The sequence below is a fragment of the Lonchura striata genome, chromosome 4 (assembly GCF_046129695.1).
Source record: "Lonchura striata isolate bLonStr1 chromosome 4, bLonStr1.mat, whole genome shotgun sequence".
Taxonomy (NCBI): domain Eukaryota; kingdom Metazoa; phylum Chordata; class Aves; order Passeriformes; family Estrildidae; genus Lonchura; species Lonchura striata.
Genome location: NC_134606.1, coordinates 52,058,423 through 52,076,874, shown reverse-complemented (window position 1 = coordinate 52,076,874; position 18,452 = coordinate 52,058,423). Strand labels below are relative to the sequence as shown.

Here is an 18,452-nt window from a genome sequence, read left to right as displayed (position 1 = left end):
GGAGCTCTCCTCTGTCCTTCAAACAGGAGATACTTGAGGTGGCCTGGTCTTGTAAGGATCTTTGCTTCCATGCAACATCACTGCCTCCTTGGGTGCTTGCAAGTTTGTCTGACTAGTTCATATGTGTGAGGCTAAATTTTGAAAATCCAGAATGGTTTTCCTGTATTTCCTTTGTGAAGGAAAGGAATTATTTTCCTTTATGATCTGTATCTTGCAGTTTTTGCTCACACTTGTGAGCCCATATCTATAAGAAAAAAGTGATGTAGATAATTTTTTATTTAATTTTTCATTAAATTACTTGGGGTTTTTTGACAAAAAGCCCCTTTTCTTTCTTGCTTAATACTGCATATGGAAAAAGTTTGCATGCTGGAACTACAGCTGCTTTACTTGCTTTAAACTGTCTTGCATTTAGGCCATTTAAAGGTTTGAGTGTGAACAATAGAAATAGTTATGACAAATTGTCAAGCTCTTCCAAAGATTCAGAAGTTCTGGAGTTGCTGCCAATGACAGATGATTTGTCCTTGCTCATCACTTGTCATCTTGGCAGCATTTTTGTGCTCTCTGCTAAATCTCCCTCAGTGTGTAGTTGAATTCTTTAGAAAAAGAAAATTAGTTTCTGTTTCATCTATGTTCATGCTCATCAGTTCAATAGCATCCGTGTTTCAATAAGTGGAACACCTTCCTCATGAAGCATGAGTTTGATTTAAATAGGGTGTTAGGAGAACTGCTGGATTTTGACATGAACATATTTCTAAAGTTACAAAGATGTTAAGAATCATCTTTTGTGTCTCTTGCTGTGGATTTCTGAGACTGTGCATGAATAGCACTGCATACTTGACAGACTGTATCCTTTCCTGCAGTTAATACATCCTTTGCAAGGATTTATGAAGCTAGTGGTTGTTTTCATATATTCAATGTTTTCATATACTCAAGTGTGAGCTCTCTGTGTCTGAGAAGGGGCTGAGTGAGTAGAGAGTTTTTTCTTTTTCAGCTTTTCCATAATTTCATGAGGTCTGTTTCAGAACTGGCCTGCTAACTTGTTGCTTTGAATCTTAATAATGGAGAATTATGTGATATGGCATTATAAATAATTGAATACGAACAGTCTATCGATAAAAAATGATGAATTCAGGAAAGTAGTTTTCTGAAGGAGCTGGTTAATAGGCTGTCCTCTGCTTGTTCTCTGACACTGATTTAGTTGTTCAAGACAGGAAGGGATCAGTGGCAATGGGCATTAAACTTAAATACAGCTCCCCAGTTCACTCCAAGTTCTGCTTACAAATGGCAGTACTCAATGGAATAGCAGAGATGCCACTTCCAAAGCACAAAATGCTTTTTTGGGGTGGAGGATTCTTTCAAATATTTTCCCTTTTAGTAAATAAATACAGTCTGAACTGCAGTACAGTCAATATAGAATTAATAAATTCTTCTTCCTTTAGCTACTGGTAGTCCCATTCATCACAGTTAAGAAAGCAACTTCTATTTAGAAGCTCAAAGGCAGCTGTCTTGGGTTAGACCAAAGTGTCTAACTCCAAAGGTGGCTTGAATGCATAGAGGAGCAATGAGAACAGGGTAGGGATATATGATGCTTTCTCCTAATGCTCTCCTGGCTAGCAGTTCTGCTTAGCTTCAGAAAGCTTTTTGCATTGACATATAGCTTTATATGTTTATTAACACACAGCTTGTGTGATTTCCCCTAGAGGACGTATGAAATGAGGACTTGTCAAAAAGGTACATGGTTTTCTTTGTTTTAGAAAGTGTCAACTTTCCTCCATTTAATATCTGTGTAGAATTTTGGTGTTCAGCCCTCATTATGAATGAACACTCCAGTTTTTCTCAGTTTTAGCTTAAGAGGTGAGCTGCATAAACAATAGGTTCACCTGCCTTCTGTTTTGTATGGAAATTTCCAATCTGTCCCTTATCTTTTGGGAGGGAACAGTGCTGCTTCCTGTCACAGAGCCAGCAGAACCAGTGATAAATCTGAAACTTGCATTGTAATCAAATGCTTGAGGTCTTGAAGCCCCAACCTCCTACATGCCCCAATAAAGTTGTTTTATTACTTCTAAAACACAAGATTTCAGATTTCTTTTTCATTACTGCCCTTATGCATTTGTAAGCATTATTCTCTACATTCATTTTTCCCTGGCACAGAGCACAGGTTCATGCCAGCTCATTTGGTATGCATGCAGATATGAATTTCAACCAGAAGAAGATCATCACTCAGATAAAAAAATACTTGTTTTACAATTCTGGGCATATTAACCATAGAAACCTGCTGCAAAACTGCCTTTCAATACTTCTGCTGTTTGTGTTTTTTAGGTTATGGTCAATTTTAAGCAGACCTAGCTGTGCTCTTTTTGTTTTGTTTTGGTTTGGGTTTTTTTTTCACTTCATTCTTATTTGTTATCATCCATTCTATATGAAAATACAATGACTTTTTAAAGTAAAGAGAATAGAAAATGCAGTAGATAGACAAGGACATTCTGGAACATTGTATCATGGCTGTAAAGGCCTGCTGTGTGCAAGTAATGACTGCTGTACTGATGAATAATTGCATCTAGGTTGTGTTACTGCTGACTTTAGACAGTTTGGGGGTTTTTAAAACTGATTTATTATAGTCTTCTACTTGCAGATTAGTGCTTAATAGCTGCTGATGGAGATAATCTTCTGATGGTAAGGTTATGCACATGATTACTCCTAGAATTTGAAGAAAACTTTAGGATTGAGCAACTTTTTCCCTCAAGCATCAAAACTGAAGGTGTGCATAGCATTGCATTTATTTATTTTTTTGTAAAACAGTGGATGTGCCAGTGCATTTATCTACACTGGAGCACAAAGACTGGAAAATATGAGAGGGTTATTAATGATGATGATAACATTATAGTGTTCTGCAATTCATTAAGACAGTCAGAATGTGCACTGCCAACTTTAAGGTAAATTAAATTGACAATAAAGGCCATGCTGGCAGAAGGGATGTGAAGAAGGGAGAGACTGAGATGCAGCATTTTGGTGCTGCTGAAATGAACAGCTCTTTTGTGAGAGATAAGGGTGAATCACCCAGGGATGAAAATATGGCCTTGAAATCCCAGCTTAATGCTGAATCCTAGTTCAGGTGTAAATCTATCTTAAAAATCTAGCAACTTTCTCAGGGCATTATCAGTCATCTTTTTCAGCAACTGTCAATACCAGAACAAGCTTTGGGTAGATGGGCTAAGGAAAATACCAAAAAGCAGCTTCTAGCAGACTGAAAGGTAAAGCGAGTTTTTAAATCAAGGGCTATTTGCAGCCCATCTAAATTTGGAATATATTAGTTTGAGTGTCTCTTAAACTACAGTTTCCAATTTGATGTATGCTTTTTGAAAATGTTTTTAGTATCAAGTATATTAATGAATGCATAAAGTTTAATGGATAAAACATGATCTTTCTGCTGAGGAGTTTCAACTGTAACTAAAAAATGGGTTCACTTCGTCTTGTTATTTGCAAATTGTGAATTAATCTGTCACAGGTACCCTGAGCTGTTTGAAATAATGCGAGTGAGTTGTGAGACCAGTCAGCCTCTTCCAGTTACTGGCTTAAGTGGTCTGTGAGCTTTACATAATAAAACCAGTGACACTTAGGACCATATTCAACTGAAAAATGTTCTCTGATTGAAAGCTGAAAATCTGGGCAAAGTAGGTACTCCAAAGCAAATATTTACTAATAAACTAGATGAACTGAAGCAAAAATGGGAGATACAATACATGAAAATATGATCAGCTCAAGCCTCAGGCACAAAGAAATTATCTGGTCCACTTGTAACACATTAATAAAAAGTGAACATAAAATGTGAATTTTCATTTTGTGGATTCCTTAAATCTGAATTTTTGGTTTACTGCCATTTGGAAGCAGAGAAAGAGCTTAGGAGCCCTTTGTGAAACACAGTTATTGTAATTTTCCTACCACCGCTGGGAGACTTGATTTGACGTTGCCACTGGCAGATTGCCTGGGAGCCACGGGAACCTTAGGAGACCTCATCTTGAGCAGAGAAGTTACAGCAGGGCAGATGTTCCCAGAAGGACATCCCAGAGCCAAAAGTTAGGAAGGACAAGGTTGCTAGGAACTTGACAAGAAATCAGAAAACATGCTGACTGTGCTGCATTTTTTCTTTTTTTTTTTTTTTTTTTTTTTTTTTGTATATAATTCTGCTTGCTTTTAGCAGAACTGTATGTAGATTGACTAGCAGAATTGTTCCAGCTTTAGTAAGTCTTTGTTTTGTTCTGTTTTATGGAAAAATTAAATGACAGCTTATGTTGTAAATGGGATAAACTTTCTATGTTTTGGACGTTTATATGAGGAGCAAATGCTCCTCTCCTTTGAGAATTTTGTTACTACTCTGTCCTCTTTTGACCTTTTTTGATTCCTGGGTGTGGTTGTATTCCAACTGGTTTGTTATGAGCAATCTGATCAGGGCAGACATGCTCCAGTTCAGGCATCCTGGCTCAGTCTGTTATGCTGCCTCCTATCACAGTTACTCAGTTTCTATCCTATTCCTTTATATGTGCTGTGGAGAATGCAAGAAAATGTCTAAGCTTTGAATTCTATGCCTACATATATTGAATAACTACGCCTACAGTGAAGAATGCAAGAAAATGTCAAAGCATCACAACAAAAGATCATGTTGATTTTAACTATTGAATTTCACATAAATTAAGGACTCCGATTCCTGCTAATGCTACTGAAGTTTTCCACAACCACATTAGCAGCTATGGCTCTCAACCTCCCTTATTTCTGATTGCTGCTGTTAGAATTTCAAATAAGGAATCAGTCATATACTGCTGCTCTTGCTTTCCCCTCACCCAAGTCTCTCCAGATCAGAATTTCAAATCTTTCCTTATCATTCTGCTAAACAAGCAGTGACCTCAGTTCTAATAGCCTTTGAATTAATAATGGGGGTTATCAGTGTGAGGTTTTTTGATGCTCTTAAATTTGTGGCCAGTTAAATTGTTCTCCTTTGAACATGGCACAGTATAAATTGCCACCATCCTTGACAAGTGCTTTTTCTGTTGGTTGTCATTAAAAGCCAATGGGCCAAGTAATAAGACCCCAGCACTAGGCATCTAACTGAACATTTGAACACTGTCAGTTCCAAGATTTGTTTCTGTTTTTCTTTTTTTCTTTGTGTTTTTTAAGGGGATATTCAATACAGTTTTAAGTACCCAGTAATTTTGAGTTGTGAATTAAGATGAGCATGATAACTATACAAATAAAATGGAATTAATTTGTGTTTAACACTATTTGCATGTTAATCCTAGTTCAATTTAATGTAGGAAAAAATTTAAAGGTGTCCAGCTTTTTCCAGGGTTTGTTTCTGGCCTCCCTTTTGTCAATGATTTCTTTCCTACCTAATGAAAGAGGAATAAGTGTATTTTTATCTTCTTCATTTGCACTATGAAGTGGGTTCAAAAGTGACTTGCCATAAATGTGTAATGGATTAAAGGAGGGAAGGGAGTGAGTGAAAGATGATTTAGGAAGCACATGTTCAGTCCGGCATGAAGGCAGGTCATGGAAAAATATTCAGCACAGGAGAAGATGTATGAGAGGAGGATGAGAGGCCTTCTGTGCATGGGACCTGAGACAGGCTACACTTGATCATCCCTGTGACAGCCCTCTTTCTCAGGAGAATGCTCTCCTTCCTGCTCTTTGCACTTCTGTGAACTCTAGCATTTGTCATGTGGGTTTTTTTTATTTGGGTTTGTTTTGTTTTTCTTTAATTCAGAGGTTTTCAGATTAGGTATGCACTAGAAAGGCCTTAGAAGCAGGAAATAGAGAAATCTTACAAAAGTCACTCATTAATTTTCTGCCTTCCTCTCTGTTGCTTCCTCTCAACACACAGTGCTAAAGCAAAAATGTTTTCATTTTTCTCATAAGTCAACTGCAACATATTCTTTCCTGTGATGCTGGCAATGAAATGTACTTCCAAGTTTAATTGGCAAGTCAAACAATAACACAAATGCTTCTGCAGAATGGTGCTAAAAGTTCTCTATCCTCAGTATAATAGCAAAAGTTCTAGAGAGCATGTGCTTCAGTTTTTGTCATTTATAGAGAGCATCTATTTAATTTTTTTTTTCTGACTTTCACAAGGAAGCTGACTGATAGCTGGTTTGTTCTCTGTTTCAGGTCGTGGAGACTAATTTGGTTGCTTTTGACTGTCACTGGATCATTATAAATGAGGTAACTGTCAAATTAACTTTGTTGTGAACCATGAACCCTGTTTTCAGCCTTACTGACAATACTCATGCTGATTCTCACTTTGCCAACAGGAAGCAGTAGCTGTGACAAAGTTCAAGGGCACTGAGGGAGTAGATGTTGCTTAATAAAAGTAGAATGACAGGTTCTTGGACTTTGCTGTTTTTTCTTGCCTGTTTGAAATGGAAGTCCCTTCATGAATAAATGGAAAATAAACTGAAAAAAACCCTTTATTTCTAAATATCTTGAGAGTTCACAATTGAGCTGACTGTTTTCACAAGATTTTTAAGGCCTTTTTTAATATGTAATCTTTTGTGGTGAAGTCCTTGCATTTTGTTTATATTTTGATGATTTTTTCTTACTAATCAAAATAATATTAATAATAAAATCTCATGTTTTCCTTTCCTTTATGAATTCACCAAATTTTCCATCATGGTTGATATCCAAACCTGTTGGGAGGCTCTTTAGTAGACTTCTGGATTAGGTCATATATAAATGTTCATAAAGGGAAAAAAAAAAGAAACTAAAATTGAAATTCTGCTTTTAGACTGTGAAATAAGTTCTCCCATGAAAACTTGTCAGGTAAAATATGACAAGTCAATATGTGAAGTAGTTTTGTATATGAGGTATTGAACACTGCAGTTCAGGTTTGACACCATTCAGCTTTTTGAAAAAATAATTTAGGTCTAAAATAGTGGGATTGTCAGAGTATATGGCTATCTCCTAACATGCTAATCATGCAACTCCTGTATCTTCTCAGAATAAAAGACTGCGTCTAAATTCCATGTCATGCTATCTGGACTTCCTGTCCACTTCTGTTTTCATAATTAATTATTGGATTTTCATTAGTATGTGTGCTAAACCATTGGATTTTTAGCTAGTTTACTTTGGAGAAAAATATGTCTCTGGAAATGCTGTGTAGACAAGCCAGGCCCAGCATAACCATTAATTTGGGCCTTGCCTTGCTCCTGACTAGAACTGTGTGTATTTTCCAGCATGGAATGGGGCTTTGCTGGGAGAGAATCCAGCTTTAATCTGCAAGTGGTCATGTGAACAACATACATCTTTTCTTTTTTATGTCTGATTAAACTAGAATTCACTTCAGAGTCAACAGAGGATTTTAAGAAGAGCATCAACTGAATCTAAAGCTGTCCTCTGTAACCAGTAGATCAGACACCTTAGACAAAGATTATATTTTAGCCTGCTGTTCAAATTAAAGATGCTGCCATTGATTTTTTTGTTTTAAATGTTACATACTTTCCAAAAGATCTAAAGAAGGTGCTTGCTTTTAGCTGTTTCAGCTCCTTCGCCCTCAAAAAAACAAAACAAGACTGAGGATCCATTCCTAGCATATATGCTTTGTCTTTGCTTTTTTATCCAGAAATTAGTGTCTCCATGGGAAAAAAAAAATCTGCTTTTTAAGCATTGTTATTTGCACATTGCAGAAGATTAAATGGCAGAGCAATCAAAGTGGTTACCACTCAGCTGCCTTCTCTGTTCCAAAACTCTTTCTCTGGTCTGCAGTCCCAGCAGCAGGAAAAGCTGAATGATCTGCATAGAGAAATGTGCATCGTCCCTTCTTAGTCTGATAGTCTTGTATATGAAAAGGACGAAAGCTGTGATTAAGTTCATTCCAACAAACTGCTCTAAACCACTGTCATTAAAGTCTCTGCATCTCATTCAATAATTCCTCTTTTCTCTTTCAAAGAAGGTGACTATGTCTAGTGCTATCTCAGCTTAATCTTCTTCTGGGCCTAAATCCTTATTCCGGGTTAGGTAGTTTTAGCTCTGTTTGTTTAAAAATGCAAATAATTTCAGTATTATGTGGATGCAGAAATAAAATTAGCAATAAAATAAGATCAGTAGATAATACTGCAGCAAGGGTTCTGCTTTGCCCAATTTTTCATTGCCACTGTGTTTAAATTACAGCAGAAATCTACATGTTTCCTGAGTGTTTGATGTTGGGTAATTGCTTATTGCAATGTTTTGCCAGTTCAGTAACGAGATTGCAATGCCTCTATTTGGCAGTGCAGGATTTGGAAATGCAGAGCTTTGTGGCCCCCTTTCTGTGTGATACATAAACCAGCTATCTTTATGTCCCAGTCTATTTGAGGTGATCAGCCATTACCTGTTGATGGCCACATTACCTTCGTGTGACTGGGAGATGATCTCAGAGCTCTGCCCATTTTGTTGCTTCTGTGAATCTTTTGTCACAACTTAGACATCTGTGCCTGAGTGCCTATATTGGCTAAATGACACTGTCAAATAAGTAACTGTAACACTGCTTCTCTGGCCTCCTAATTTGAAATTCTAAAATTATCTGTGACAGTGAAAATGTGTTGTTCTGCAAACTGTGCATCTGATTCAAATAATTCCTTGCCTTGAGATACCATAAGAAGTTGGAATAGTTTTTCCTTTTCCATCATTGTGCAAAGGGAATACAACCTTCTTCACTGACTGTAGCAATACAGAAGCAAATACCACCCTCAGTTTTGTGATCAGAAATCTGCTTAGGCTTTGTGAGGTAACATCTGTTATTTTAATTGCTCACTCTAAATGTTATAATGCCTGCAAAGAGTTCCTTAATTTTTATTGTCCCATTACTTGCTACTTTATGCAATATAGCAAATTTTCTTGAAGAGTGTGTATCATAATGTAAGTGTGGGAGGAGGGGGTTTGTTCCCATAAAATGAAAGAATTCATAATTTGCTAAAACATAATTCATCATATTAGACCATAGCAAATAATGCAAATCACTTCTGATAAACATAGTTAGCTGAGGAAATGCTCTCCAAATAAATGTTCTTGTTTCTTCAGGGCCTTAAAGCAGATGTTATAGTTCTTTATTTAAAATTTGCAGGAGTCATAGATTTGAATGCAGTCATGATCAAATATGCCTTAACAAAATGTGAGAATGGATTTCTCACACTCTCTCTCCCTCTGTCTATCTGTCTTTGCTTGCTTCATTTCCTCTGCACAATAGTAAATATAGCTTCAAAGTTCCAGGATAAATAATGATATTTCTTTCATGACTGTTAATTCACAACTGTACAGTAAACTTATCTTTTATTTAATGGAACCGAAGAAGGGGCATTTCTATATTTTTCATCACTTTACCTTGCTCTTTTTAAACGCAAGAATTGTCTTTTTTTCCATTTTAAATAATGTCTCTCTCAAGCATTTTCCTTTGTTAAAAAATTCAGTGTTACCTTACTATTTTCTTGCTATACCCAAGGCTGCCACCAGGTCTTTATTGCTATTGTTTACTCAAGGACAGTCCCAAACACTTTCCACTGACTAGAGTTGGAATATGGGAGATGAAAATATTAATGCTACTTTACAAAGGATTGTTTGGATTTCATCTGCTGTAATATGGTCAGTTATGACTAGATCTATTAGAATTAGAATTGAGTGAGTGTACAGAAAAGCTGATCTGTGCAAGAAGATAGTAGAAAGGTTCCTTGGTTGGCCTATGAAACAAAGGCTAAAAGAGGATGTGCTCTCTGTTTATAAACACTTACAGAATGTGAATAAATGCATCATTGTCAAGAGCCAAAGGACAAGGTTGACACAACAACAAATGAGTTCAATTTGTGCTCGAGTAAACTGAGGTCAAAAGTTGTTAAAAGGTTTCTAATTACCAGAGGCACCAGAGTCTGGAAAAACTCCTTCTTAATGAAAGAATGAAAAAAATCTCCAGACTCTTTTTAAAGACCAATTTATGGAAAAAGGTCCAACAGGTTTGCCCAGCATAACACAAGAGAGGATTGGGGGACCTACAAGGTTGTATGCAAAGGTTGTATTCTTTTTGATGAAGACTTTTTCCTAGGAGAGGGCTTGTCTGTGGCCCATGTATTCATCTTGTTCACCGTGTTTTAAGCCCAATGCACTACACTGTGAGTGGGAGTGTAGAGCATAACTATGTTTCAAGCTTGAGCAGTTAGATCAGGTCCTGAAATCACAGCTCAGTTCCAGGAGCTCATTTACATTCAACACTTTCATAGGGATAATGATTGATAATAGCATTAGAGCTTCACTTGAACTGTTGCATTTTCCACTGGGTTGGTGGGTCTCTGTGAAATGATGCCCTCTTTGGAACAGGTGGGCAACCAAGTTGCCAGCTCCTGGCATTAGTGCGAGCTAATGCACAGATGGAGAGAACCCTGCTTTCTCCAAAATCTTGGATTTTTTTTTTATTCTGCGAAAGCTAAAAATTAGTTTCTCCTTGTCCTGTTAAGTTTTATTCATCCTTTTCTGCAAAGCCTAAAAAAAAATAAGAGAGATACATAGGTGCAAGTGATAATGCAGTTCAAAATCTGCTTTTCCTTGTCTTGGAGGTTCATCCAGCCATGCCTTTACCTCAGCTTCTCTTTAGAAAGTGCTGAGAAGTTTGGGAAGGGCACAAATGTTCTCTGGTGTGGGTGGTGGCAGCCTAGAGGTCTTAAGTCACCCTTTTCTCCTCTGCTGATTTCTGGAGAAGGAAGAAATGCTTCCCTCTCTGAGTGTCAGGATTTTCTGTGATGAAGTCCTGGCATGCACTGGAAAATAGTGCATGTCCACTTTATTATAAATACTGGAACCGTCTTCTTGGCCCAAGAAGATGGTTCCAGTCTTAAAGTTAAGATGTTTTCATAAGAAAAGGTATTTTTGCCTTTGTTTGGTGCTTAATACAGGAGCATGCAAATAAATTCTTCCCCTCCATGTGTCACTGCTGGTACAATTGCTCTGGGTAAATAGTAAGTCTCTGCCTGGGCTGCTTATCTTAAAATAATGGGACAGATATTAGATGTCCAGTATGTAGTCTTGATTCCCAATGAAGCCTTGCCTTATATATTGCCTTATATATCAAGATGATCCTCTTCAGTTCTTGTTTCCTAATTAATCTGTAAAGAGTTGTTAATTTAGATCCACATTTTTTCCTTATTTATTTGCCTGCTTAGATGAAATGTAAATCTAATTTTATCCTTGTTCCACTTGTGACATGACAGTCTCCCCTTAATTCCAAGTTCAAACCAGCAAAAGAAAGGCTTGGAACTATAAATTGAATTTTTGATGTAAAAAAGAAGAAAAGAAAATAAATAAACAAACAAAAAAACACCCAAAAGAAAGAAAAAAAAAGAAAAAATGAAAGAAAAACAACCTCACATAACCCAGCCTAAATTTATTCAGGTGCCAGCTCAGTTCAACTTGGCCAGCTTTCTAATTTTTTTTGACATTCTACACTTGTATAACATTTCATCTCCCTCCCTTATACCATTACACTGTATCCTCCTTTGACGTGCAAATGAAAATTGTTTCCTCTCATACAATAGTTGCTTTATATAGTTTTCTTAAGTCAGATCCAAAATTCAAAAATGAGAGATGATACTGGAGAGTCATTCTATAAAAGGCTTGTCACTCAGTCAATACAAAGTATTTAAAAACTGACAAAGAAATACATAGCAAATTACTAATGTTGAATTTGAGGTTGCATGGCACTGCTTTGTTGTCAATCTAAAATCTGGATTTATGGTATAATCAGCATTTAAAATAATAGCTGTCACTTATCTATAGGTTTATGTACCTCCTTGGCCACCACACAAAAATGGCTTTGCTGTTTCAATTCTGTTGTTATCTCCCAGACATGAGGTAGTAACCTGGAGGTTAAAATGAGAACATTCTATTTAAAATGCATCAAAAAGTGCTGAATACAGAAAACATAAATACACTTTTATGGCAGGAAAGATAAATCCTTGAGGATTTGAAAGTCAAAATCTCCTTTAAAGTAGTATTTGACAATATAATGTGGCCATGCAGGTGTCTGTTTTTACATTAGAGTGAGTCCAATAATCTTGATGTTATAGTTTGGGCATGCTGGGTAATGAAACCAGACAAATTTTTTAAAATCCTCTGAGAAAGTATATAATTTAAAATCAAGATTAAAAGTTTCTTGAGCTTTCCTTTATGGTTATATTGAAAGTATTATAAATATATATATATATATTGCTAAAACAGCATTATATATTTTTTTTTATCTCACAGCTACTGAAATTATACAGGCTAAATGAAAAGACAGCATCTTAAGCTGAGATAAGCCATTATCTGTGGTACATTAAGAAAGAATCGACCTGAAATGCAAGACAGTACACTGAACACAGCTGATGCTATGTTATTTCTCTTTGCAGAAAAAAAAAATGCATTTCATAAAGAACATTAATAACAGATGAATTCAGAAACTATTATAATCTGTGAAGGCAAATAAAATACTTTTACTGTAGTCAAGAGAGTAGAAGTTATAATTTACATCTCACATATATTTCTTTCAAAATTTAATGGAAATAAACAAATACCAGTACATCCAAAGCAGTTCCTTAAAAATAATAAAAGGATATTATACTGGAACAGCAAAAAAAAAAAGCCAAAATAACTGGGGTGGTTGTTGTAACATTTAAAGAGCTGCTTTTTCAAAAAGCTTGGCTTCATTTCCGCAAGAAAGAGTCCATAATTTTAGGTCAAGTCTATTCTGGTGTTTCCTAAATTCTTCAATATGGCTATAGATCAGGAAGCTAAGGCAAAAAAAGTTGATGACATTTCATTGCATGTATAAACAATGCAGATGTGCTGTATCCTTTGAAAAATGACAAAGCTATAAATACACAAATGAGAATCAAAAGTATTTAATAAACTCTGGCTGTGTGCAAGGCAGTATTAAGTGCAGGCTGCCAATAGGAGCCTCTTGATCCACCTCCCTTCCTGGGGACATATCCACAGTTTTACATGTCTGGAAAGTTTGGGGCATCAGCCTTCGTAATTAAGACAGATTGTGGACAGACAGTTCAGCATGATGAGAAAGAGATCCTGCTTAAAAAGATGGTACAAATTTTAGATTATTTCTACTATTTTACAGGAAAATACAGGCACAGAATTATTTTGAAAACTACCAGCTATTTGAATTACCACGAAAAAAACACGTTTAACTAAAGTTCAAGTTCTTATGTGAAGATTGGAGTCAGTTGCTGTTGCTTGGGAGCCCGTGTTCCTCTTATTCAACTTCCCTCAGGGACTCATAATTCAACAGGGTAAAACACCATGTTCCCAACCTGCAGGAATTTATGCTATGTTAAAAAATACTTTTCTGGTTTCCCTAACCTGTCTTAAAGTTAATACTTCAAGCTTAATATTGGTGGTTTTACTTAGTTATTTTTTCTTTTAAGTATTTGTCTGTAGAGCTGAGTGTTCAACTGTAAGCCTTAATAGGTACCCTGTGGAATAAAATTTTGGTTTTAAATTAGGTCTTGCTATAAACAAGCACATTTACACCTAGAATGTTCTTAAGCATTTCCTTTGCCCTTTTGGTAAATGATTTCTAACAAGCACATTGTTTATAGGTTCTTGATATTCTGAATCTAGGAAATGAGCACTTAAAGCCTGAAATGTTGTCTCTACCTTCACTGCTCCTAAGCAATGCTACACTCACAAATACAGCATGCTATGGCTTCCTACTGATTTATATGTTATCTGTCACGGATGCTGTGAAACAGTTTTAAATAGAAGATCAGAAGAGGTAAAAGGAGAGGCAGAGAAAACACCAAATGAAACAGCTATTAAAATACAAATATTTGGTGAGGTTTGAGCACAGTACACTTTGAACTTCTGCAGTTAAGAGTGGTATTTTAATACCACCAATTATTTTAATGAGCATGCACATATTGGTTTTGAGGCTGTGGACAATAGCTGTGTGTCAATCAGTGGCCCCTTGGTCCACTCAGGGGTTTTTTTTGTTTATAATTTGGTGGTCATCTTTCTGAATTTTGAGTCTCATGCCTATCCTCTCCCTTGCCTTATCTTTCAGGAAATAAATGACGTGGATGTGCAGGAGCTGGTGAGAAGGTCAATTGGAAGGTTGACAATTATCCGACAGACATTTCCAGTCCCCCAAAACATAAGCCAGCGCTGTTTCCGTGGCAACCACAGAATATCTTCATCACTGTGTGATCCGAAGGACCCTTTCTCCCAAAGCATGGAGGTAGTTCATACACCAGTCTATCCCCTCCTGGGAATTGTCTTTCTAGATAACTTCTAAGATTTCCCCCCAGGGGCTTCCTGTAACTTAGAGTTATTTCTCGTGTCCTCTCTGACATGTGGTTTAATGGCTTGTGGCATGACAAGGAAATACGTGGAGTTGGGGAGGGAGTGAATGTGTCTGATGAACAACAACTTACCTGCTCCACAGCAATAAACATCCAAAAAAGCCACCTGGTCTCCAGGTAGTAGGGTAGTCATTTTGTTGCCCTGCTAAATTTTATTTTTGTCATCTCACCCAAAAGAATTTCATCCCTGTAGTCAATGTCTCCTGAGCTGCTGTGCTTCTCTGACCCTCAAATATATTGTCAATAACAAAGGCTTTCTGGGAGCACCCACATCATCTCTTTCAAGTGCCCTGGTGTATACATCTAAATCTATGTTGACATTCCAAGGAGGTCTTATTTTCAGTGTTGTTAATCACAAACTACAATTAAACTATAATAGGTTTCTACCACAGGAATTCAGCAACAGGATCCCTGTCCTCCTGACTTCACATGGTTTTTCCAAGAACAAATCCTCTGTCTCTCATTAGGTTTCATCATGATAAAGCTTAGGCTAATCAGGAGTGTGAAATTGGCTTAATCTGGTGATTTTACTTTTGTTTTGTTTTATTTTTTTTTCTGTGAACATTTTTGCAGTTGTAGAAAGATGGCTATATATTATTATTTTTAGCAGTGGCGGGAGGAGCTTATCTGACCCAGCAGCTAAAAGCAGCCACCTCATGATTCTGATGAGAGAAAACAATGGGAGGAAAATAGGGAGGTCTTCAAGAGTGTCTGTTTAAAATTAAAATATTTAAGGGACAAAGTGTGGATAGTCTTGTCCTGATTCAGACTAGTTGTAATAGCCTTTGTGTCACTAATTTTAGTTCACAAAACAGCCAGCCAGCCATTACTGATGACATGAAAAACTGGCTGTAGAAGAAAACATGGTGATCCTATTAGAGTTCTCAAAGCAAACAGGGCTGTGTGATGCCCATTGATGCATAGGATATTACTGTAAATGCAGGCAAACCCAATGGGAAGAAATGACGATGTCTGACTCAATTCAGAAGGCTGAATTATTTCTTTATTATAACTATGCTAAAATACATTAATATACTATATAAACGGATGATACTAAAACTACATACCACTTTCTCTGACCCTATCTCTAACACAACTCATAACCCTCTCTCGAGAGTCCAGACACAGGTGGATTGGATTGGCCATCAGGCTCAAACAATCCTCACCAGAATCCAATCAATCACTCACTCCAGGTAAACAATTCTCCAAACACATTCCACATAAGCAAAACAAGGAGCAGAAATAGAAATTGTTTTCTCTTTCATTCTCTTTAATTTTCTCTTTCATTTCTCTTTCATTCATATTTTCTCTTTCATTTTCATTTCATCTATGAAAAATCCTGAGAGTGAGAGAAATGTGCTTGCCACAGGATATATTTACAGACCGTTTAAGAAGTGCAAAAATTCTTTAGGCTGTGCCATTCTGTCATGGCAGCATGGTCCTGGAGGAGCTTTGGCAGTGTAGGGACAGTGTGCTCAAGCTGAGAGTGTGATCACGTGCAGGAGTCAGAGTGCAAAGAGCAGTTCTCATGAACAAAGTGCCTGACTACAGCAAGACAGTAAAAAAGAGTCACCTGTCAATGGGATGCTTTACATTTTGATTTGTCTTTCTCTTCAGCTTCACTTTTACTTTCACTTCAGCAGTTATGTGAATCCAGGAAAGATAAGTTCTAGAATTCAAAGTTTAGTCTCAACAAATTGGCAAATTCCATTTAATTTGTTAGATTGGGTCTTATACCTTCACTCATGTGTCATGATCTACCTATAGCTTGGAGAGCTACAATGTTCCTAATGGAAGCTTTCCTAGTATTTTGCTTCAAAGAAATGATGGAAGCTGGACTCTTAATTGCTCTGTGCAGCTGAGTTGCTTTTTTCATGCTTTCCCTGAGATGGCTGTACTTCATTATTTTTAGCTGAGTGAGACAACATTATAAACTGAAAGGAAGGAAAAGTCTGACACAATTTCCCCTGTGCCTTTGTATGATGCACAGTCCTTTGAGTAGCTGAGGGGTTTGTTTGCTTCTTCTTTGTTCTACCCAACAATATTATAAATTAGTTTCCAATCCAGTGGGGAGCTGGAACAGTTTATAAATTGAAATTACTAAAGCTTTTTTTTTTTTTAATGACATCGAAGTGTGACTAATCAGAAACATTCTCTGGAAATTATAAGGATGAATTTCTTGATTTATTTTTTTTCTGAGTTACTCCCCCTAAAGTCTGTGTGAATAATTAATTTTTTTTTCAGCATCTTTATTAAAACACTGAAAAATATTCTGGTGAAGATGTCGCCCTGTGTCTTTGGAACTGGCCTAATTGAAACAAATTCTATAAATTTGTATCATTTTGAATGCAGAAAGCTAAGAACTGGATTCACAGAATAATTTAGTACTGTAACCCATTTGACTAAAAGCTATGTGCAATATTATAGGTTTACATAAAATAAACACTGATAATCCAGATTAATCATTCATCCTTAATCTGATGCTAAGTACCTTTCTTCCACACTATGGATAAAATAATCACATCTGAATTTTAAATTGCATTAATAGTTATGCTGTTAAATACTTCTTGGTAATGCAAACGTCCAGTCCTTAACCTAACAGACATAGAATAAATAAGGGATTAGTAATGGACACCAGGCAGTGCATTAAATGCCCCAGTAAATTTATGTGGGAAATTAATAAAGGTGTAAAGTGACTTTAAATTACAACCCCCTTCTGTTCATCAGGACAGATATTAACGAAGCATACTTCTGGTAGTGACAGGGAAGGTTGATTTTGAGAAACAGGAATTAATTGTAGGGTCTTTATCATTGCATTATCAGTGATTGATTGCAGTAAATGTTAAGCTCAACTATTAGTGAAGGACTAACAATGCTTAATACCTGCTGAACTCTGTCCTCCTGAGCCCTGTTAATACTTGATGAAGGCCCAGCTACATTACACTTAGATTAGTGAGTGCATCCTTTCTCATGAACTGTGAGAATTGTCTTCTATTCCCATGGTAGTAGGTTACAGAAGTTACCTTGAAAGCAATGTCATTTTGCTGGGAAATGATGACTTGGCATCCACAGCCCTTCATGTACCAATTTAGTCTCATTAGCAACCTTATCCCCTCTGCTCTCCAGAGGTGGTATGGGTTTTTTGGTTGGTTTTGGGGTTTTTTTGGTTGTTTTTTTTCCTTTGGCAAAGACTTGTATAGAAAAAAAGCTTGCCTCACAGCCCAGCGATAATTCCTCCCTTCCCTGCTTCAACAAATGTCCCTCTAGTGCTGGTTTCATTGGGGAAACACAGTTTGCTGAAATGCTTTGAATCCTTTGTAAGTTTACAATATGCAAGCAAATCATCCCAGTTGTTTTTAAAATGCTTGATTAACCTGGGCCCAGATCCTCAATCCATGCTTTTATTCCTGTCATGCACAGTGATGCCTGGCCTGTGCATCTGAAGAAAGTAGATTTTGTTCCTGGGTGAATACCAAAACAGAAATGTTCACAACCTTTAGAGGAGCTCAAGTAATAATAAAGAAGCATCTTCTTTACAAGAAGGACACAGTGAAGGATCATTTAAAGAAAAGGGCACTAAGGATCAGAGGTTCTTTACATCTGTGCTACTAACAGAGCAGTTTGTGGATGATACAAGCAAAGCCAACATGAAGATGGGATTTAAAAAAGGAAATAAAAACATAAAAAGATGCTATGTGGAAAGGACTAATTAGGCAGGAAGAGAGGGTTTTGTTTTTTGGTTTTTTTTTTTACTTTTTTTCCCTCTTTTTTAAGGTGATATGTCAATTGGCCAATCAATAACTCAAATCTTCAGCATTATGGTGCTTCCTTGCCATATACCCCCTCCCAATAGCTGTAGAGCTTTCCCAGTCTTTGGATATATTTAAAAAGCAGAATAGAGCCACTAATTTCCCATGCTTTCCTTTTATAAGCTTCTTTCTTCTTTTCAAACTTTAAGCACACCACCTATAGCTGTGTAAAAGGCCCTTACAGAGAGCAGACAACATATTCCACAAATCTGAGGAAATGTCTTTTGGCTTGTCAGAGACTGATGCAGAAAAAATCTGAGTAACCTTGCCTCAAATTGCCACTAGCTAA

General features: G+C 36.7%; 1 protein-coding gene across 3 annotated transcripts in view; it reads left to right on the top strand.

The window, feature by feature from the left end:
- Window positions 1–18,452, top strand: part of GRID2 (glutamate ionotropic receptor delta type subunit 2) — a 680,704-nt gene that overhangs the window by 455,909 nt on the left and 206,343 nt on the right. For all 3 annotated transcript variants that reach the window (XR_004148251.2, XM_021550296.3, XM_021550297.3), the window contains exons 5-6: window positions 6,157–6,210; window positions 14,057–14,230. Coding sequence is in view for 2 of the 3 variants with exons in the window: in XM_021550296.3 (XP_021405971.2) it covers window positions 6,157–6,210; window positions 14,057–14,230 (228 nt within the window). In the remaining variant the exon portion in view is untranslated. The remainder of the gene's footprint in view (window positions 1–6,156; window positions 6,211–14,056; window positions 14,231–18,452) is intronic.